The 21807-nt window shown below is 38.7% G+C and overlaps 3 protein-coding genes and 1 pseudogene across 4 annotated transcripts; 2 read left to right on the top strand and 2 right to left on the bottom strand.

Moving 5' to 3' along the window:
* Nucleotides 1-537: 537 nt before the first annotated feature.
* On the bottom strand, nucleotides 538-3423 carry LOC148851805 (pentatricopeptide repeat-containing protein At2g21090 pseudogene; annotated as a pseudogene). The gene has a single exon (XR_016098780.1). The product of XR_016098780.1 is annotated as a pentatricopeptide repeat-containing protein At2g21090 pseudogene (transcript).
* LOC148851804 (Tetratricopeptide repeat (TPR)-like superfamily protein) lies at nucleotides 3232-6237 on the top strand. Its single transcript, XM_088942939.1, has one exon. It carries the CDS (start codon nucleotides 3835-3837, stop codon nucleotides 5845-5847), a length of 2013 nt encoding a protein of 670 aa, XP_088799065.1. The 5' UTR covers nucleotides 3232-3834; the 3' UTR covers nucleotides 5848-6237.
* A 2603-nt stretch (nucleotides 6238-8840) lies between these two features.
* Nucleotides 8841-11443, top strand: SLO2 (Pentatricopeptide repeat (PPR) superfamily protein). Its single transcript, XM_088943396.1, has one exon. The coding sequence runs from the start codon at nucleotides 9111-9113 to the stop codon at nucleotides 11232-11234; it is 2124 nt and encodes a 707-aa protein (XP_088799522.1). The 5' UTR covers nucleotides 8841-9110; the 3' UTR covers nucleotides 11235-11443.
* Nucleotides 11444-18926: 7483 nt separating this feature from the next.
* LOC148851802 (ABC transporter G family member 5-like) lies at nucleotides 18927-21177 on the bottom strand. The gene has a single exon (XM_088942570.1). It carries the CDS (start codon nucleotides 20958-20960, stop codon nucleotides 19053-19055), a length of 1908 nt encoding a protein of 635 aa, XP_088798696.1. The 5' UTR covers nucleotides 20961-21177; the 3' UTR covers nucleotides 18927-19052.
* Between the last annotated feature and the right edge of the window lie 630 nt (nucleotides 21178-21807).

Genomic DNA, 21807 nt, shown 5'->3' with positions numbered 1-21807 from the left:
AACAAGGAAAGTTCCCTATAGTTTTGTATTTCTATGCAGCACATGAACGTATTCTTATGGAATGCAGTCATGTCACATTCTCGAAATTAGGGGAGCTTGAGGTTGCCAGAAGATTGTTAATGAAATGCCTCTGGAAAATTGGCTTGCTTGGAATTGTCTGATTCATGGATATGTGTGTTATGGCCATCCTGAAGTTGCTCTGGCGTTTAAGGGTTCAGAGTGCTTGTCTCAATTTGGCAGCTCTTATTTTGGCAAACAAATCCAATCCCGGATAATTTTTAGTGGAGTGTATTTTGAAATGGTGCATGGAATGGTGGAAGTTCTATTGTTAACATGTATGGGAAGTGTGAAGATTTGGATAGTGCAAGCCACATTTTAAATTCATTGCAGGAACACAATAGTTATTTCCTGTTTGCATCAATTTGGCGATATACAAACTGTGGTCAATTGATTGATGCAGGAACAATCCTTGACAGAAGTAGCTCATGTGTTGTTTTATATGAAGTACATGTTTGCCAGATATGTTGCCAATAATGAAGCTGGGGAAGCACTGGAATTCTTCAAAAGGATGAAAATAGAAAGAATTTGAGCAGACATCTCTACTATTGCGAGTATTTTTGAGTGCCTGTACTAGCATGTGTTTTCTTAAAACTGGTAATCAAATGCATATTTATGCTTACAAAGCTGTGCATTACTGTTGCCAATCTTCTTGTTGATATGTGCACCAAGTGCAGAGATTCAGTAATGCCTGAAAATTTTTGGTGACCTCAAAGATTATGACATGATTTTGCTTAGTTGTATGATCAATGTCTACTCCAACTGTGGAAGAATACAAGACACAAAATAAGTATTTATTTGATACAATGCGAAGTAGGATCCTGATCTCATGGAAGTTGAAGATAGTGGGTTATAGTCAGAATGGTTCTCCTCCTCCTTTTCTGCATGATGAATAATCTGGATTTTAGAATGGGTGAGGTTAGTCTGGCTGGTGTAATTAGTGATGGTGCTAAATTCCTTCCCTGCAACTTGGCAAAACAAATCTTTGCTTGAGTTACTGTCACTGACCTTGAGTCTGATCAAATATTCTGCATCTCCTTAGTTGATCTCTATTGCAAGTGTGGTAAAATTGGAGATATGAAGGTGCTAATCCCAATTTTACTGCTGTATTGTCTGCCTGCAACCACCATTGACTGGACAATGAGAGAAAGGTGGCTATATCCAACGAACCAAGTCATATTGAGACAACTTTAGCATTACTTGTGCATGGGTGATCTGTTTGCCCATGCTGCTTTTCTTGAAATGGCAATGGATAATGGATCTCATCAATGCTGTTGAGGCAGATCCACATATGCAAGCATGTATCCCCAGTTTTTAAAGGGGTCTTTGGCTCATAGAAATGAGACCCCCAGAAGGAAGGTGAGAGCAAGTATTATTTGAGCTTGATCCTCGGCATTCAACTGCTTATGTGCAATTATCTAGAATGTATGACACTCGTGGGGGCTTCGAGAGATTAGCACAAGTTCGAAAGACCATGCAACATAGGAGAATCAGAAAGAATCCTGGTTACAGTTAGATTGAACAAAAGAGCTCCATCAATGCACATTTACATGGGCCTGTGAACAGTATATCGCTCTTCCTCTATAAGAAATGTGAGGCTGTTCTGGGGTTTATAGCCATCTTCCTTCATTTGATCAGAGATTTTAGCAATGACATCATATATTTCTTCTGTCTGACAGTGAGATTTATCTTCAGCTACAAACCCATGCCTCTCATTCCTCACCTCAATCAAACTGTAAGCTGCTTCTTTTTTCAAGCCCCTTTCCTTCATGAGCCTCCTCATTTGACGGGCATCATCCCATCTACCTGCAGCTGCATAGATATTTGAGAGCATAACATATCTTGCAGCATTCCCAGGTTCTAATTCAAAGAGAGCTTCTGCAGCCTTTCGTGCAAGATCCAAGTTCGCATGGACCCTGCAGGCACCAAGAAGTGCACCCCACATCCCAACACAATGTGATCCAGGAGGTGCTTTCTTGATCAACTGCATTGCTAGGTCAAGTTTGTTCATTCGTCCAAGAGCATCAATCACTATTGCATAGTGCTCTGCCCTTGGGCATACACCATGTTCCCTCTCCATAGTCTCTAAAATCCAGTGTCCCTGAGAAAGTAAACCTGAATGGCTACAAGCAGATAATACCCCAAGAAATGTTACATGGTTTGGAGCAACACCTTCTTCCATCATCTTATTGAAAGCATCGATTGATTCTTTCCCGTACCCATTATGAGCAAATCCAGTTACCATTGAGTTCCAAGAGACAATATCCTTCTCAGGAATCCTCTCAAACAACATTTTTGCCGATTTCATGTCACCACACTTGGCATACATATCTATCAAAGCATTAAATAAAAACACATTGAACAACTCAATTCTACCACTACTTCTGATAATGTGCCCGTGAAGCTGTTTCCCCCGTTCAATGAGTGCCAGATCTGCACAAGCACTTAGAACACTAACAAATGTGAAAGCGCTAGGTGGGATTCCCTCATGCTGCATCTGCTCAAAGAGATACAATGCCTCGTTGCTATGACCATTTTGTGCATACCCTGCAATCAAAGCAGTCCAAGAGACATCATTCTTGACTGGCATCTGATCAAATATCAAACAGGCTTTTTCCAATCTTGATGCCCGTGACAAGGCAACCACCATTGCAGTCCATGAGATGACATCCCTTTCATCCATTTGATTAAAAAGCCAGTAGGCAGCATCTGGATCACCACATTTTCCATAAGCATCAATTAAAGCATTATACATTATGAGATTCAACTCCATGCCAACCACAACTACTACTCCATGTATCTGACGCAACAATTCTAGCCATCCCAAGCTGGCACAAGTACTTGCTATGCTGACAAAAGTGAACTTATCAATCAACACACCATTGTACTCTGCTTGTAATTTCTTGAACACTCGGATTGCTTCTTTGTGAAACCCGTAGTGACTCAACCCTGAAATCATCGAATTATAGCTAACAAGATTTGGTTTGGGCATTTCAGCAAACAAACTCTGAGCTTTATTGAGAAGACCCGATCGAGTATATGCCGAAAGGATTGTGTTCCATGAGTGCGTATTCTTAGTGGGCATATCGTCGAAAACCTTTTGAGCGCTTTCCAGATAACTGCATTTGGAGTACATGTCCACAAGACGGTTGCAGAGGAAAACGTTGAGATTGAAAGCGATTTTGATCAGACGTGAGTGTAGGAGCTTTCCCAGCTTGAGATGTTTGCTTGTGATGCATTCCTCAATAAGGGAGGAGTAGTGATGTACGGGATCAACGGTTCTAATGCTTCCATTTGATAACATGACGTTGTTTCAGACTTCTTGAGTGAAATAAGCTCTAGATTATTATGTAACGGCCATCTCTGTTTCTGGCATTTCCCTCGTTTAGTCGTTTTTATAGGGGTAATCGGATCCGAATCCGTATCATGGTCTAAAGAACCGATCCAAGTAGGTCCGAGTCTGACTTTCTTTTAAATTCTCTAGCTCAAATTGAACAGAGAAATCCTTGCAACCAAACACCCTCCAGTAGTCCTCCAGAACCAGAGCCAGGAATCCATGACCTCAACTCTTCAAGGTCGGTCTCCAAGTCGCAACGGCACAAAGGATGAAGGCGGCATTTTAAATTATTTTTCGGAAATCGTAACAAAAAGCGAGGGAATACTTGCAGCACAGACGACCCCTTATCAGGGCCTAGTTGGTTGAAGTAAAAGCGAATTAAAATTGCGATAAGTTGCAGACATGGAAGAAGAGGAAGAAGCTCTGCATTTTTCGGTAATATGATTGGTCGTCTCCAGGCCTTAGAGAAGAAATTTGGTCTGCCTTTGATATTTTGTAAGAATTTTTCTGTACCCATTTCGAATAAAAGCTCACAGAATCTAACATCTTATTATTCTAATCTCATAGACCGTTGTCTCTCATTGAGATCTTTGGTTTATGCTAAACTCCTACATGCCCAGTTGATAAAAATTGGCTTGAGTGGCTATACTTTTCTGGGTAACCGTTATATCGATCTCTATTCCAAACTAAGTACTATTGATGATGCTTTGCAAGTGTTTGATGAAATACCCAACAAGAACTGTATTACTTGGAATTTGTTGTTGATGGTTTTAATTAAATTCGGGCGTCTTGAGAGGGCACACGATTTCTTTGGTATTATGCCCGAGAGAGATGTTGTCAGTTGGAACTCAATGATTTCAGGCTATGCTGCAAATAGACTAGCTAATTCTGCATTAGAAGTTTTCAGAGAAATGCAAAGGGTTGGTGTAAGACCTAGTGGATTCACATTCTCGCTTGTGTTGTCCTTTGTTTGGTCTGCTGATCATGGTAAGCAGATTCATGGGTGTGTTGTTAGAAGTGGTTTGAATTTGTCCAATGTAGTGATAGGAAATTCTTTGATTGGCATGTATGGGAGATTCACTCTTGTCCGTTATGCTTTTAATGTATTTCTTTCAATGAAGGAATTGGATATTATTTCTTGGAACTCCCTTATGTCGGGGTTACAAAAATCAGGTTATAGAGACTGGGCGTTGGATCAGTTCTGTTTGATGAGATCTACTGGGCATTGTCCAGATCATTTCACAATGTCAATGGTGATCACCATTTGTTCCAACTTGTTGAATTTGGAAAAAGGTAAGCAAACTTTTTCCCTCTGTATCAAGATGGGGTTTCTTTCTAATTCCATAGTTCTAAGTGCCATCATTGACATGTTTTCCAAATGCAACAGATTGGAGGATTCACTTCGGGTTTTTGAAGAAGTACCTAGATGGGATTCCTCAGTTTGCAATTCTATGATCTCAGCTTATGCAAGGCATGGGTTTGAGGACAAAGCACTATGGCTATTTGTGTTGACTTTGAGGGAGAACTTGAGGCCTACAGAGTTTACGCTCAGCAGTGTTCTAAGCAGGGATTCCTCAGTTTGCAATTCTATGATCTCATCATGCCTTTTGCCAACAGAGCAGGGCACTCAAATCCACTCTTTGGCTCTTAAAATGGGGTTGGATTCTGATGCAATTGTTGCTTGTTCACTGATGGACATGTACAGCAAATCTGGGTCAGTGCATTCTGCATTAAAAATCTTTCCTAAAATGAGTACCAGAGACTTGGTATTTTGGAATAGCATGATCATGGGTTTTGCTCGAAATGGATGTGAGTTTGAAGCCTTAAAATTATTTGAAGAGCTACTTGAGAGTGGTTTACAGCCAGATGAAATAACGTTCTCTGGGGTTCTATTGGCTTGTAGCAATGGTGGTTTGGTCAATGAAGGGATGCATGCATTTTTGTCTATGGTGGAGAAATACGGTATCATTCCCAGGGATGAGCATTATGCTTGTATGGTAGATATGATGGGCCAAGCAGGTAAACTTGCAGAAGCAATGGATATTATTGAAACAATGCCTCATAAGCCAAATGCTTCCATTTGGGGGTTATTTCTTCGTGCATGTGTAATTCACGGGAACTTGAAACTCATGGAAATAGTTGCAGAAAGGGTGCTGGAGTTGAAACCAATCTCATCTCTTCCTTACTTGGTGTTGGCTCGTACATATGGGATCAAGGGCAAATGGGAGAGTGTGGTTCGAGTAAGGAAGGCCATGAAAGAGAGAGGTGTGAAGAAGGTGAATGGCTGCAGTTGGATTGGGATCAGGAACCAAGTACTTGATTTTAAGACAAACCAAATACAACATTGTGGAGGAGAAATTTATTCGATATTGCAGTTACTACTCTGTGAAATGGCAGATGAGGGTTACATCCTTCAACAGCACAATGTAGTTGAGGATGGAGGTGAACAGTGAATAAGTATTTAACCATTCTTGTACTTACTACAGATCTTAACTTTCTCTCTGGCATGACCCAACATGAATTTGGCTGCCAAAATCAGTTGGTGTTCAGCTGACCCCATATAGTTGGGAAAAGACTTTGAGTTGAAAATCAGTTGGTGTTCAGGGGAGGGGAGATTCAAGTTCATGTTGCTAAATCCCTCATTACATTCCTTAGAAGAGTGTTGTGCATTTCTCAGTGGAGTTAAAATTACCTGTGTAGATTTATTTTGGTTCAGATAATTTAGTGTTCACGGGAGGGGAGATTCAAGTTCATGTTGCTAAACCCCTCATTACATTCCCTAGAAGAGTGTTGTGTATTTCTCAGTGGAATTAAAATTACCTGTGTAGATTTATTTTGGTTCAGATGATCTAGATTATGTTCTCAAGTTAATTTATCTGAGCTGGTCTGCAGGGAATATAGAAACCAGAATCAGGAAAAGGTAGATTATTGAGCATTCTTTTCATCCACTTATTTGTAAGAAGAAACAGGTTAGTAGGGAATACCGAAGCTAGAATCAAGAAAGGTAGATTATAGAGCATTCTTTTATCCATTTATTTGTAAGAAGCAGGTTTCTGGTAAATTGTGGATTTAAGTGCTTCTGGATTGAGCTGGTGGTTCTTAGCTTAGTATACAGTTGAGGAAACTTCAAAAAATCAGTTGAAATGTAACCTGTATTTTGCTTGTCAACTTTTTACAATGGCCCCCAATGCGTTGCCTTGTGATGCAACTGCTTACTTTAGGAAAATAGTTAGAAAGCTGTTGAACTGTAGAAATTAACTTAAAAGCCCAAGGTTGACTTATTTGACTGGTGGAGATATTGGTTCTTGGTGCAATGGTGCAGACCTAAACAACCGTAGATACAATTTTTGATGGAAGCTTCTAATGGAAATTTGTGTTGTTGGATGGTTATCGTTCCTAAATTTCCACGTTGCACCCAATTGGTTGGTCATTAAAAATGTATTTCAAATTTTGAACCATTTCATCAGCTATAGTTATATTGTGCTTTACTTTGGAAAATATCAAGCACATTGTTTTATTATTAAGTTTTGAACTTTTCCATCTTGTTTCTTTTTCTTCTTTTCATTTTTAAGAGGGAGATGTAGACTTGAAAGAGGTAGGGTGCTCATCTTGTTGGTTCTAAGATGCTCCGAGAACTCATACCATTTTTCTGCTTCTGAAGCAATTGAAATTCAAAACTTGGTTTTGGAGATACAATAAAGAAGAGGGCTAAATGGTCTCATAAAAGTTCAAAACTGATGGAATGCTAACAGCAAAAGGCAAAAGTATAGTGTTAGGATCTGAAAGTACAGCTGTACATGGAAGAGGGTAGCTCTCTGTCGCAAATGAAAGTTCAGAGACCTAAGTGTCATTACCCACAAAGTACACTGTAGGTCTTTAATGTGCAGGCTTTGTTAAGCGAAGTTGAGTTAGGAGCTATGTGACATTCTCAATTAAGCCAATTCAAATGATTTTATCTTTTTAAAACCTCTAAAAAGCATAAAATCATTTCTACTTTTTTTTTAGATTTTAGACTTGGATAATATCTTTTTAACTTTTTAGGTTTCAAATTTCAGATTTATCAAATGCCACCTTACCAAATTTATAATGTATCTATTAGTAAGGTTGATTTGAATGTTATGTTGCTACTAAAGTAATTGTCCATAAAATATAATATTAGGTTATTTTTAGTTCAATTATTATTTTTAGGGAAAATTCCCGATTAGTACCATGCACTTTGGCTCGAGTGACATTTTGGTCCTTGGACTTTAAAATGCGACAATCTAGTAACCGAACTTTCAAAATGAGACAATCCAGTACCTAAACTTTCAAAATGTGATAAGCCAGTACCTGTTGTTAATCAGTCCGTTAATCAGCCGTTAATTCTCTTTATCAACCATCCAATTGTTGACAAAAAACTGAGCAGTCCCAAATCCATGCCTCTTCTATTAAAAAAAAGTTGGTGATTGTTTAGAAGAATCTAGAATTTGGGATTGTTCAATTTTTTGTCAACATTTGGATGGTTGATAAAGAGAATTAGATGGCATTAGAAGGGTATTTTTGACTTTTCAAATGTCACTTAATAACTGATTAACGGACTAATTAACGACAGGTACTGGCTTGTTACATTTTGAAAGTTTGGGTATTGGATTGTCACATTTTGAAAGCTCGGGTACTGGATTGTCGCATTTTAAAGTTTGGGGACCAAATTGTCACTCGAGCCAAAGTACAGGGTACTGATTGGGAATTTTCCCTTATTTTTAGTTTTTAACAAAGATGTGGCCTTTTCAAAAGGTTCAAGGAAATTATAACAAATGTCATATTAAAAAATTGGGTTCAACTATGATACCCAAAAAAGTGTATGAGATTGGAAAATTTGTAACTAATCAATCGGTATTAGGAGTGAGCAAATGGGTAGGTTCTACCTGTAACCAACCTCGAACTGACCCTACCCAATTTATTACGGGATAGGGTCTGGTTCCAAATTCTTGGAATCGACCCCATCTAGGCCGATTGTAAGGTCTAGGGGTTTACCCTACCCAAACCAACCCGATAAATCAGGTTTGGTGGAACTGAACTTGCCTTGAAATAAACCTTAAAATACTTTTGAGGATGTGAAGATTTGAACCCAAACATTTGTGGTTACAAAGGCCATGGTCTCACTTGACCATTGAGTTATTCAAGTGATTTGATCATTTGTTTTCATTATAATATTTGAACGTGTATAATAAATAGTGTAAAAGGTAATATTTACAAAGTTTAAATTTAATTTATAAGTTTTTAATCAATGATAATCTATATATCAAGCTATTCAATTTAATCGATAATATAATATAAATTTAAAACTATATATTATTTTATTAAAAATTAAATTTTTAAAGAACATGCTTTTTCAAAGGGTGAGAATTAAAAAAGTACAAGTTACATAAGTAGACACAAACTAAAGCCAGAACCAACCTTTAAACCGACCTTCACAGCCCCTCTGCCATGTAACCGAACCGAACCCCGGCCCATGCTCACCCCTAACCGGTACCATAAAAGTGGCAAGCAACTAAGCACTAAGCAAAACGAAAGGGAGGGGCCAGGAATTCAATTTCTCTAATGCTGCTCGACACCGGGGACTTTTCTTTCGTTGCTTGGTCAGGCATTTCTATTTGGCTTCTAAATCCCTTGTCAATATTTCGCATCTGGAGCAAAAAGCACTCGTAAAGTAGTCTTCCCTTTGAGGAACGATGGAATGGCAAGATATGGATCATTTCGACATCTTGTTGGGGACCTTTCTCTACCCAACTCGACGACATTCGCCAAACTCTTGGATTTATGCATACAGTCGAAGTCTCTGCGAGACGGGCGTCGTGTCCATGCCCGTGTCATGAAGACCCGATTTGCTTCTGAAATTTTCATTCAGAATCGGTTAATTGATGCGTATGCCAAATGTGGCTGTATAGATGATGCCAAAAACTTGTTCGGAAGAATGCGCCAGAAGAATACCTTCACATGGAATACGATAATAAGTGCTTTTACAAAATTGGGTTTTGTTGATGAAGCTTTGAATCTCTTTAGAACGATGCCCGAACCTGACCAATGCTCTTGGAACTCAATGGTATCAGGTTTTGCTCAACATGATCGCTTTGAAGAATCCCTGGAATTCTTTATTAATATGCACAGTGAGGATTTCGTACTCAATGAATACTCGTTTGCCAGTGCTCTCAGTGCTTGTTCGGGGCTAATGGATTTAAAAATGGGCTCTCAAATTCACTGTTTGATGTCAAAATCCCCATATATATCTGATGTATATATGGGGTCTGCGCTTATTGATATGTACTCCAAGTGTGGGAATGTAGTTGATTCGCAAAAGGTTTTTGATGAGATGACAGAGAGAAACATAGTCTCCTGGAATAGCTTGATCACATGTTATGAGCAGAATGGTCCAGCTAATGAGGCTCTAAGAATCTTTTTGAGGATGATGGGCTCTGGGGTTGAGCCAGATGAAGTTACACTAGCAAGTGTGGTCAGTGCCTGCGCAAGCTTGTCAGCGATTAGAGAAGGTTCACAAATTCACGCCTGTGTGGTCAAGTCTGATGAGTTCAGAGATGATGTGGTATTAGGCAATGCATTGGTTGATATGTATGCAAAATGTGGAAAAATTAATGAAGCAAGGTGGGTTTTTGACAGGATGCCAATTAGAAATGTGGTGTCAGAGACCTCCTTGGTTAGTGGTTATGCAAAGGCAGCAAGTGTCAAAGCTGCAAGGTTAATGTTTACAAAGATGACAGTGAGGAATGCGGTATCTTGGAATGCACTTATTGCAGGTTATACTCAGAGTGGGGAGAATGAAGAGGCATTGGGACTGTTCTGTCTATTGAAGAGAGAATCAGTTTGGCCAACTCATTACACATTTGGAAATGTCCTTAATGCATGTGCAAACCTTGCTGACCTGCAGCTTGGAAGGCAGGTTCATAGTCATGTCCTGAAACATGGTTTCAGGTTTCAGTCTGGCCCAGAGTCGGATATATTTGTTGGAAATTCCCTTGTGGATATGTACACAAAGTGTGGATCAATCGAAGATGGGTTATATGTATTTGAAAATATGGTAGAAAGAGATCGTGTTTCATGGAATGCCATGATTGTGGGGTATGCGCAAAATGGTCGTGGGAGTGAAGCTGTTGGCCTCTTCAAGAAAATGTTGTCATCTGGAGAAAAACCAGACCATGTAACAATGATTGGAGTTCTATGTGCCTGTAGCCATGTAGGCCTGATTGATGAGGGACGCCAGTATTTTAATTCAATTAGTTCGGATTATGGTTTGGTACCATCCAAAGATCACTATACGTGTATGGTTGATTTACTAGGTCGAGCTGGTTTCCTTGATGAAGCAAAGCAGTTCATTGATAACATGCCAATGCAGCCTGATACTGTTCTCTGGGGATCCTTGCTTGCTGCCTGTAAAGTTCATGGTAACATTGAAATGGGAAAAAATGTGGCAGAGAAACTCCTGGAGCTCGATCCCAAGAACTCAGGTCCATATGTTCTTCTCTCAAACATGTATGCAGAGCTTGGAAGGTGGGGGGATGCCATGAGAGTAAGGAAGATCATGAGACAGCGTGGGGTTGTTAAGCAGCCAGGGTGCAGTTGGATCAAAATACAGAGCCAGGTTCATGTGTTCATGGTGAAAGACAAAAGCCACCCTCAGAGAAAGGAAATCTTTGCACTTTTAAAGATACTCGTAGAACAGATGAAGCTATCTGGATATGTCCCCGCAGTTGGATATTCAGCCATGGAGATATGTGAGGAACCAATGGAATTGGAAATAACTTCCCATTGTCATAAGGAAATACCAACTATTTCTGCAATAGGATAACACGTTTGGATATTATTCTAGATTGATGGATAGCTCTAGTTAATCAAAATCAGATCAACTTCATAGTGGGTATTCTAGTATTTTTTTGCTATGAACTAAATGGGTTGAGAAACCATATACATGTATATGTATGGCAATTGATGCCAGTCCCCAAACAACCACCAATGGTAATGGCTGAAATAGACAGACCACAAGACCCTCAATTTGTTTGTTTTGGTAATCAAATAAGTAAGAGAAAATAGAACTGAAAGGTTGGTAAAATACTTTAAAATAGTCTTCTTCTTAAAAAGGGATTTTAAATAGTCTCTATAGGATGGTTTAATGAATAAAAGAAGGCTACTAGGATTTAGAAAAGTGATAGGGATTTTACAGTGGATGAAGGTGACTTCGTGGGTGAAAACACTGAATTTATTTTCCAATTTTACAGTGGATAATATAATTAGGAATTGGAGGTTAGTTGCTACCTCTTCCTCGGTAAAATTGAAGATCCTGAAGGATTGGGTGCCCCCTGAACCAGCTTTTATCAAATTAAACTTTAATGGCAGCAGTTTTGGTAACCCAGGAAGATCTGGAGTTGGAGGGGCTATAAGAAATGAAAGAGGAATTGTGTTGGGGCTGTTTTCAGGTCCCATTGGAATCGGAAATTGCACTACAGCTGAAATGAAGGCAATGGTACATGGGATATAAAAAGCTAAGGAGCTCAGGGTGGAAAAGCTGGTTGTGCAAGGTGATTCCAAAGTGATCATTGGTTGGCTAAAGCAAAATGACAGCACACCCTGGCAATTCAGAAATGACATGTTAAGGGCCCGGGAATAGGATCTCATCACGGGTCGGTCCATGGAAAAACCCTCTTGTTTCCCCTTGTCCCTCCCTTTTCTTGAGGTACCTATCTTGGCGCTTTGATGGTGATTTGTTCAAGAGATCACCAACCCTCCTTACTCTCTTCTTGACTGAATATTCGATGCCTTTATTGAATAATAGCAACTCATTAAATAGAAGATTATAAGAGGTAAGAGTCCTGCTCTTAGGGAGACTCTATCTTGATAAGATAAGACTGATAAGATAAGATAAGCCAAGCTTCTCTTAATTCTAATCTAATAGGATAAGGCAATCTATTCTATCTTGATAAGATAAGACTGATAAGATAAGATAAGTCTCTCTTAATTCTAATCTAATAAGATAAGGCAATCTAATCTAATAAGATAATAATTTGCTGAATTGATAAGAATACTGTTGTTGCCGAATTAGATAGGATGAGAACACCGGATAACTGTTGCTGCCTGTGGTGGTATTTCCTCCCGATAAATGCATCCGTATCATGACATCAAAAAGATTAAAAGCCTATCCAAGGACATGCAGCTATCAATTCAGTGGACCCCTAGCAGAAAATGGATTTGCGGACCAGTTAGCCAAAGAAGGGGTAAACGGTGATCACTGTTTCTGGGCTCAACTGTAAGAATGAAAAATCAATCTAATAGTGGATACATTACATTGTAGTGGGGTAGCCAAGGCTACTCGTAACCTGTAATCTCTGTAATTTCTCTTTTCATTAATGAAACTTCTTTTTATTGATCCAAAAAAAGTGATAGGTGTTTGAAGCTAAAAAAGATGCCAGCTTTATGGTTATAAGGAATTGGCAGAAGCTCAGTAAGAAACCAAGGGAAATGAAGGGTGAAAAATAGTAATAGAAAGAGGGAATAAGATAACTATCAGATAAGAAATTTGAGAACTTGCAAAAAAAAAAAAATTTAACAAACAATATGCAACAAATTAATAAAGATAGAACTTAATATGGTCAACACCATTAGGTTTCTCTAGGAATGAGCACCTTCAAAAACTTAGAGTGAACAGCAAACCATAAATTGGAAGAAATTTATAATCTAATTGCACTCTCAAAGGAGTATTTACAAAGTTCATTTATGGATGAACACTACATCTCTGAGATCTACATTTCTTAATAAGTATACACTAAATATAAAAATACTTGCTGATGAAGCAAACAAAGGCCTATTTAAAGCTTAAAAATCTTCCCAGTATTTGACAAAACTTGAAAATGCAATCAAATCTTTAATTGATTTAATTGGGAGAATCTCTTGGTCAGCACATAGAATCGACTTGAGTTGGACAAATTTAAATTATCGGACTTGCTTGAATAGGCCTTAGGTTCATAAGCTTTACACTCAAATTCAACTTATTAGGCTTGGGCTTGCTGGTGCAATTTTAGTCCCATGGAACCGGGCTGGGTTTACATGGATTTATGAAACCCAATTACTGGTCATTTATCAAAAAATCCAATTACTGGTGTATCTTTACAGTCACATGACCATATAGGCTGAGACAAATATGGGTTTGCTTCCCTTTTCTTAGACTTAAGTCCTCATTCAATAGTTCTAGTCATTACTTTATTATAATAAAAAATAAGTTGAGAACAATTCTTGTTGAATATCTAGATCAGAATAGAGGGAAGAAGAGCAGTCAGCTTTAATTTGATCAATTAATACTAAGCGGAAATTTGGATGCAATTGTTGATCCTTTGACATGATTCTCATTGGCAACCCATTGCAAGCTAGCCTGTAGTTTTGTAGTAAAGAACAAAGTAGTCAGCTACTACCCATGCATGGCTTCATGCAGGAGAAAATATAGGTGGAAGGTTCATGTTTGATAAATAAGGTATTCTTCATGCTGCCAAAGTCTTCAGTTCATTACGGACTTTAAAACAAATATGCTTGACTGAAGCTATTTCCTTTTCCTTTTTTTCATCTTCTCCGGCATTACACATTACACAAATACTGGTTTGACATAGTCAACCAGCACACGCTCATCATATATAATAAAAACCAAGCAATCAATTGGATATCTCTAAATCTGGTTATAGCTACTTCAGTGAACCTGTAGAAAAGGCACATATGCACATAGGATCTAGTTAAGCAATAGATCCTGGCAGTCACCCTAGAGAATTTGTAAGGTGCACTAGTAGCATTTGCTTTAGTTGAAGCTGGGTAATATACTAATATCAATTTAGAAAGCACCTTACTAATTCTTTTTTCTTCAAATATCTGTTAAGATCTCAGAAACAACTACCTGATCTCAGGAAAAGTTTTCATAGACGAGTGTTTACTTTTCTCAGGAGAGTCAAATTTTGGAACATTTTCTTCTATACCGTCTCTTCACTAGCATATTATGGAATAGATCATTGAGGCATTTTGGGCTGTATGGATGGTGACAAGCAGGATGTGTAAGATAACATTGACTTTGAGAACCCCTAGAAGTGTTAACTGAGGGAGGATTATTTTGTGATTGTTTCTCTTGCTTTATGTTAAACCATCTGGAAGGAATGGGACATTGGAATCTTCAAAAACATACAAGGAATTCCAGGATGTGAGGTCTATTTTAGAGCTGGAGTGAATTCTTACGGTGTTATCTAAGTCTATTTTGTGACATTGGTTGTGTAAAGAACTCATGATGTATAACTTTGTACTCTCCCTTTTTGACATAAGCGCAATTTTGAACTTGAGAGGTTCGTTTATCATAACCCATTGTATATTTTACCTCTCAAATCTGATAAATAAAAATTCACAGATTATGGCATTAGTTTTGTAATATATGTTTGACTTAATAATGGAAAGAGCAATATATTATTAGGGAAGTTGCTTGACAAATTCCTCTAATGTGTTCCAAAACTTGTAACTTCCTGCAGCCTTTGTGTACGAACTTCAAATCCAAACTAGCAGAAAAAGGAGACAAGGTGCTACTTGCTAAGTTTACAACCATTTCACTTGTAGCTTCTTCACAAGCTAAATTGTAGATTTGGCAACTTTATCTTCAAATGATTTGAGATCTTGATGTAGGTACTAATTCTATTCATGGTTTACCACCATTGTTCACAAAGATAGGCAAACATAACCACTCCACCATGATATACATATATTTCCAATCATGTTCCCTATCAGTATGTTTCCCCCTCTATCTATTACTCCTTATCTCAGAGGTCTTTCCCCCCTAGGCATTTTAGTGAGGTTTTAATTTTCCTACTTGGAAGGAAATGGTGTTTATATAAATGGAAGCTGTTTAACAACACCACCACCACCACTACCGCATAACAAGTTGTGATCTTTTGATAGAAGAAAGGCTATTGTAGGATTTAGGTGGGACAACTGCTAAGCATACGCAGTAGTTAGAGCAATTGAGTAGTATAAAGCAGGGAGAGTGAAACAATTTTACAAAATTATGAGATTGACCATACAAAATTTTGTTCTGTTATTAGATTAAGTTTGAATAGTTCTGATGGTTTCTTTTATTGTTTACAGTTGAGAATTCTATTAATTATGAGAAAAGAATAGTACATTCAGAGTAGTATACAAATAATGTTGGGGACTAGTAGAAGTATCCAACCCCTTTTCTTTTACATCATTGTTGTACATTTTCCTAAAACAATTGTGTCATATTTACCCCTTGTTTTACCATTGAATCTGCTGAACTATTAGCTGTTCTGTGTCCATGGTAGTTGCAAGATCCGCCTCATCACTTGTCTTTATTGTCAAGAACCTTGACCTTTGAATACCTCCCTACCCCCACAATCATTTTTCTAAATTTCAGTAATTTGCCCAGCCTAAAGCCTTGTAACACAGCAAGCAATTCTGCTCTAGTTTAGTTACCAATTCCTATTGGTCCTGAGAAGATTGCAAGTACTGCTCCATTCTCTCAGTTTCTACCAATGACAAGTGATTCTCAGTTTCTTAGGCACAATATCAACTTGATGTAAAGAATCCATTCATCTGGTCACCTGTAGTGGATGCCTACTTGACCCATAATTAGCATTTTATGTCCAAGATGGAGATGGAAACTAAATTCTTCCATGATTTGGTATGTTTAGAAATCAGTAGACCTATGGCTGGGATTGGCTACATAAGATGTAATTTCCAGTTGTAAATATAATGCCCTTCAAAGTATTCCCTAAGAATTTAAATTATTCAACCAAAAGAACACTTGAAATTAGGATGGATTTATGTTCCTTTGGAATAAAATCATAGTTTCCATGTGGAGGAGGAAAAGGTTTACTCCTTGGTCATCGTTCATGCAAGCAATTGTTTGTAATTAGTTCTACATCACCGTTGAGATCCATTTCATTGCTAATATTATAGTAAACTGATCCATATACTCTAGCACCAAACCTCAGTATTTTACCAGAATACATGCATATGGTGGTTATAAGGTCATTGTTATGGACCATCAATGTGAATGGGATGTCAAGAGGTAGGGTATGTATCAGACTGAGTGTGGTTTTCTCATAATCAACTAATCAAGGATGTCAGTTTCAGAAAAGTTTCATTTTGTTTATGAAATATAAGTTTAAACATGTGAAATTTCCTAGTGGAAGCCATATATTGGCATATAAACCTAAAAAAAAATAAAACAAAGAACAACATATAAACCTAAAAGTATGCATGTAGGTAATGGGTGGCTATGCTAGTTGGGTTGTTTAGTAAGCTTTCCTAGATGATTTAAGAATGTTACACATTCCTAAATTCCTCGCCCACCCTCTTTTCATGGAAAATTTGACTCGAAGTACCTTGCCAAGTATGCAAAATTAACCATTCTTTTTATATTAAAAATTTAGTACTTTGAGTGGCTAATACTAATTGTAAATAACTAAATACTACCAATACAAGTTGTGACATAAGGATGATATGGAGTGTGATTGAACATATGTGCTATTCAGTGTATCTGCCACAAGATCCCTGCACATGGCAGAAATAGGTAGTTTTATGTGGAAATCTCCCTACTTGACCCTAATAGTACCCAACTGGACCTATATTATTTTCTCATTTCTTCTATGATCAGATTCAATTGGATCATGTAATTGGGTGAATTGATCCATTAATAACCTGGTTGTGACAATCAAGCTATCATAGATCTCTTAAAAGAATTCCAAGAACATGCAGAGCAAAATTAAAGTGGGTATTGCTTCTTTATTATGAGATAACCACAATGTAAATTTGCATACTATATGAAACTAATATAATAATTAGCTATTTGTCTGCTAAAGCATCTGGACTGCTTAACATCATGTGATATTTGGCAAGCTGCCATATTTAGTATCTATAGAACCTAAGAGTAAGCGTTTGAGATTCATACCCTATAATGATGGGCTACTTTTATAATTATATCTTGATTGAATAAAGAAAAAGAAACAAAGTATGAGGCTATAAAGTAGATGGACTGGGTAGAAACTTTTCTAGGACATCTGTATCCTTTGTCTTTTGCTTTACAAATACTGCACACATTATTTCACATTTTCTTTTCTTGGATAACAGAATCATTTAACCCTCGTTTATTAGTTAAATTGGGATTAACAAGTTGGTTTGTTTAAATGAATTGAGTGGTCAGAATCAAGTGACCAAATAAATTATTACATTCCACGTGGATGCTTTAGAAAATACTGGCAGACAACAATTTGTCCAAAGAAAGGAAAAGTCCACGTATTTGTGGTCAGGATCACATTATTGGGCTTGTTCTGGGGTCTGCAGGGCCTTCTTTGGTGGGTCCTTTGATTGAAGGTGCATTACACATCTGTGCCACTTGCTGAATGATGCATGTTTCTTTTGCTTAGTTGGAAGTGTTTTTTTCTTTTCCTTCTACTCTCCTTTTCTTTATGGTTTCGTCTGGTTCAGGCGTTATATCTTCCTTTCAACATTGGACTTACTTTCACCTATTAATTTCTTTGGATTGAATGTCAGTGTATACATCGAGCACACAAAGCAATTTTCTGTGGCATAGTTTGTCTTATTTTTCTCTCTGCCTCATATTTTTCTTCTCATAATTAGCAATATAGCCTTGGTTTTCTCTCAGGTCACCGGAAGTTTTTTGTAGATCCAGAGTTTGATTTCCAGCAACAAAACTGAGCTATGAAACAGAGGGCTCAAATTCATAATCTCCTTTAGATTATGAATATAATTATTACCATTTATCGAACAATGGGCATAGCCCTGGGCTATGAACAAAACTTCAACTGTGTAAGTTCCCTAGACAGCATGATTTACTACCAGACAAATAGTCTTGGGCTGTTTGTTAATGCCAAGAATGGTGGACCACTGGACTTTTCTCTTCCGCTTGGTGAACCCATACACCAGAAGTTCGTTTATTGGCCATTGACAGGCTGCATATGACAAAGCTGCTCATCTCCATTTTCTTCTTTTGTTTTCCTTTTCCCCAAAACTAGAAACTGTGTAAGAAACTAGTGTAATTAGCAAAATCACTTTTGTCTTGGTGTAATGAAAACTATTAGAAAAATAAGATGTTAGCTTTCAAAAATTGGCAAAACACCTTGTTTGGAGGGAAAACATTTGCACTGTTTTCATTGCTGCTTAATAAGCTAAGCGCCTGAGCTGGTCAGGCAAGTTATTGGATTGCATGCATTTCGTTAGTCTGGCAATCACAATTACAAATTTCACTTGTGGATCATATGCATTGCTTTTCCTTTTTTTTTTTTCTTTTTCTTTTTCCTGTTTCTGCCTTCGTAAAATTACTATTCTCTGCCACATGTCAGAATTTATAAAACAGTCCATGCATTGCTCATAACCAATACCCTTAGATGATATAGTCGAAGTCTCTTTTGCTTTTGTTTTCTTAGAAAACGAAATGAAAAAGACTACAAAGAAAAGAATAGCCAAAGGGAAGAGAGAGAGAAAGAGATGTCAGAAATGAAATTTTCATGTTAGTAAATTTGCTCTTATTACATTTCATGTTTACTGAAATGAGACTTGTTTCTGAAAGACTACTTTATGTAAATTCCCAACAATATTCACAGAAAGAAAGAGTTCAAGCCAAACTCTTCTTGAGACTCCTCCGAGAGCACCTACATCTAAGTATGACATAAGCAATTAATCTGTAAACCAGGATGAAGCAAATCACGAGCACAACGTTCCTCCACTTACTCGCATTTCCAAACCCTTCTTCTCTAAGAACATCCTCACCACTTATGACACAAGTACCAAACATGTAATCAAAGCATTTCCCTGAACCAGAGAACTCATTTAGCAAGAACCCTTCAAAAGGATACTTGAAAACCGAAATGTAATGCATGAAGATCCAATAATTTGGAATCTCATTCTTTGATATGAAGTAGCCGGAGAACAGGAAGAATGACCCCAAAACGCCAGATACCACCGAGTTACCAATGATGAAATTTGGCACAAGGGCGCTGAAACAAACCACAACCGAATTTGCTGTGTAGAGTATCAACCAGATCAATAGCAGGAAATACATGAATGCCGTGAAGTTCCGATTAAGCCCCACCAACCAATACAGTGGAATGGAAAATAACAGAGCCAGGATGAGAAGAAATGGCAGGAAAACAAGCCCATTGGCGATTGCATAAGATGAGATCCTATAACTTCCACAGGCTGTCTCCCTCATCAAGATCTCCCTCTCTTGCAGGAAAATGGGTAGAGCTTCTGTGGTGGAAGATAACAAGAATGTCAATGTAAATGCAAACAGACCTACTCTTTCTTCGGCACCCATAAGATCATCTTTCAGATCATAAAAGATTGAACCCAAGACCAGCCCGGCTATCAGCATTTGAATTGTTCTACAGGCAAAGAGCTCCTTGGTTCGAAAGATGTTCTTTGAGAACCTATGTGTCAGCACAATCGTTTCTCGTAATCTAGAGTTAGCAAAACCGCAAGGAACATCGATCCCAACATTAACTACTTCTTCGTCAACTACCTTAGATTGTTGAAACAGCTGCTGCAGAGTGAACCTACCACTTCTGAACTCACCTTCATCCCCTCTCCTGGGTGGTTGCGGCAATTGTGGTTGTTCTCGTTGCTGTTGTTGAAGGGTTTCAATGGCATCAATGGCGTATTCGACGACATTAACCTGAAGGGGGAGTTGCAAACCCATGGACCGTAAATGCATGCTCAGCTGATCTACAGCCCCGTGGTACAGGACACAGCCATTGGCCAACAAAAGAACTGAGTTGAAGAGCTTCACGATTCGGAACCCAGGCTGATGAACACTGAGAATTATCGTCCTACCCCTCGTCTCAGCCATGGTCTTCAGCATGTCGATGATTTGGAGAGCTGACGTGCTGTCCAACCCCGACGTGGGTTCGTCGAGGATCAACACTTTGGGGTCGTGTATTACGTCGACGCCAATCGACACACGTCGCTTCTCACCACCTGAGATGCCACGAACTCGATCGTCGCCTATTCGGGCCCCCGCGACATGGCTCAGGCCTAGCTCCTCCATCAATGACTTCACCCTGGAGCTCAGCTGTGAACGTGGCAGCCTCAACCGGAGCTTGGCACTGAACATGAGCGTCTCTTCCACGGTGAGGAGAGGAAAGAGCGTATCTTTTTGTGTGACATACCCTGATATCTTCTTGAACCGAGCCTTATCGACGGGCTTCTGATTGACAAAGATGGACGACGTCTGAGGCGTGAGCTTGCCGGCAAGGATCTCCAGCAGCGTCGACTTGCCAGCACCGCTCGGGCCAACAATGGCCAGAATTTCCCACGGCTTTGCTAGACAATTTACGTCCTTTAGTACGTGCCGGCACCTGGGTTTTGTTTCCTTGGCCTTCTCTAGCCCATCCAATTCTTGATCTCCTTCCGCCGCTTGCTGCTGCTCATCTCTGTCGAAGACCTTAAATGGGTGTCTCCTTTTATTTGTGTAAATCTTGTAGTTGATACCAACTGCTGCTATCTCACAACCTTGCTTCTTCATGGAAGCTTTTTCCTTTCCCCCCCTTCTCTCACTCACTCTCTACCCACTCTTTCTTTTGCTTCTGATATCTGCTCGTACTTCAATCTAGTCGACTGTTCCTCTCCTGTGAAAACATTCCCAAGCTTTTGAGAGCTCCAATTCAAATTTCAGAAAGCTTAAGACAGATAAAATGACCGTAATATCCTCTTTTGTTTCATGGTTCACGTGCTCTCGTTCTTCGCCATTTTTTATTTTTTGTGAGGGAAACCATTTTTTGTAGTTCGCGTGCCCTGTTGGTGGTTTGACAAGGTTTCTATCGTAATTCCCATGAGAATTTCCTGGTCTTTTGGTAAATTTGATACTCGATGATCTAGATTGACACGTGTGTCTTGCATCGGCCATCCAATATAGAGGATCATGGGTTTCTGCCAAGAAATAGGATTCAAGGGTGGGTACTAGTGTGGTAATTTAATATGATAGCTCGGGAGGTAATTAAGCTCAAACTCAAATAGGGAATTGGGGATAGTTTTGTTATTACAGAAGTACGGCCATGGCGCTTTGGAAACAAGCAAATGGAGAAGTGGGCAGCTGGTCTCCTCTAGTCTAAGATTGTAGATTCTGGCTGAAATCACATGAAACCTTATTAGTGGCTAACATCCCAAGGAGGCATGGATGCAAGGAGATGGAGATCTCTCATGGCAAAATGCCCCTTCCATTTCCCTTTTAATTGCCATATTGCCACTACAACTCTCATCTATTGATCCGGGTCGGGTTGAATTGTCCACGTCAAACTGGTTCTTTTGATTTAGACCTGTTTACGGACCAGCCCGGACCGGATTTTAACTGGGTTTTGCCTTTTTATTAACAG

This window comes from Nelumbo lutea, chromosome 5 (genome assembly GCF_056320005.1).
Source record: "Nelumbo lutea isolate HS-2025 chromosome 5, American lotus-T2T, whole genome shotgun sequence".
NCBI lineage: Eukaryota > Viridiplantae > Streptophyta > Magnoliopsida > Proteales > Nelumbonaceae > Nelumbo > Nelumbo lutea.
The sequence above is the reverse complement of the archived record's forward strand: the minus strand, read 5'-3'. Positions and strand labels throughout refer to the sequence as shown.

Coding starts and splice junctions, on each gene's coding strand:
- LOC148851804 (XM_088942939.1), top strand. CDS start 3,835: ATGATTGGTCGTCTCCAGGCCTTAGAGAAGAAATTTGGTCTGCCTTTG.
- SLO2 (XM_088943396.1), top strand. CDS start 9,111: ATGGCAAGATATGGATCATTTCGACATCTTGTTGGGGACCTTTCTCTA.
- LOC148851802 (XM_088942570.1), bottom strand. CDS start 20,960: ATGAAGAAGCAAGGTTGTGAGATAGCAGCAGTTGGTATCAACTACAAG.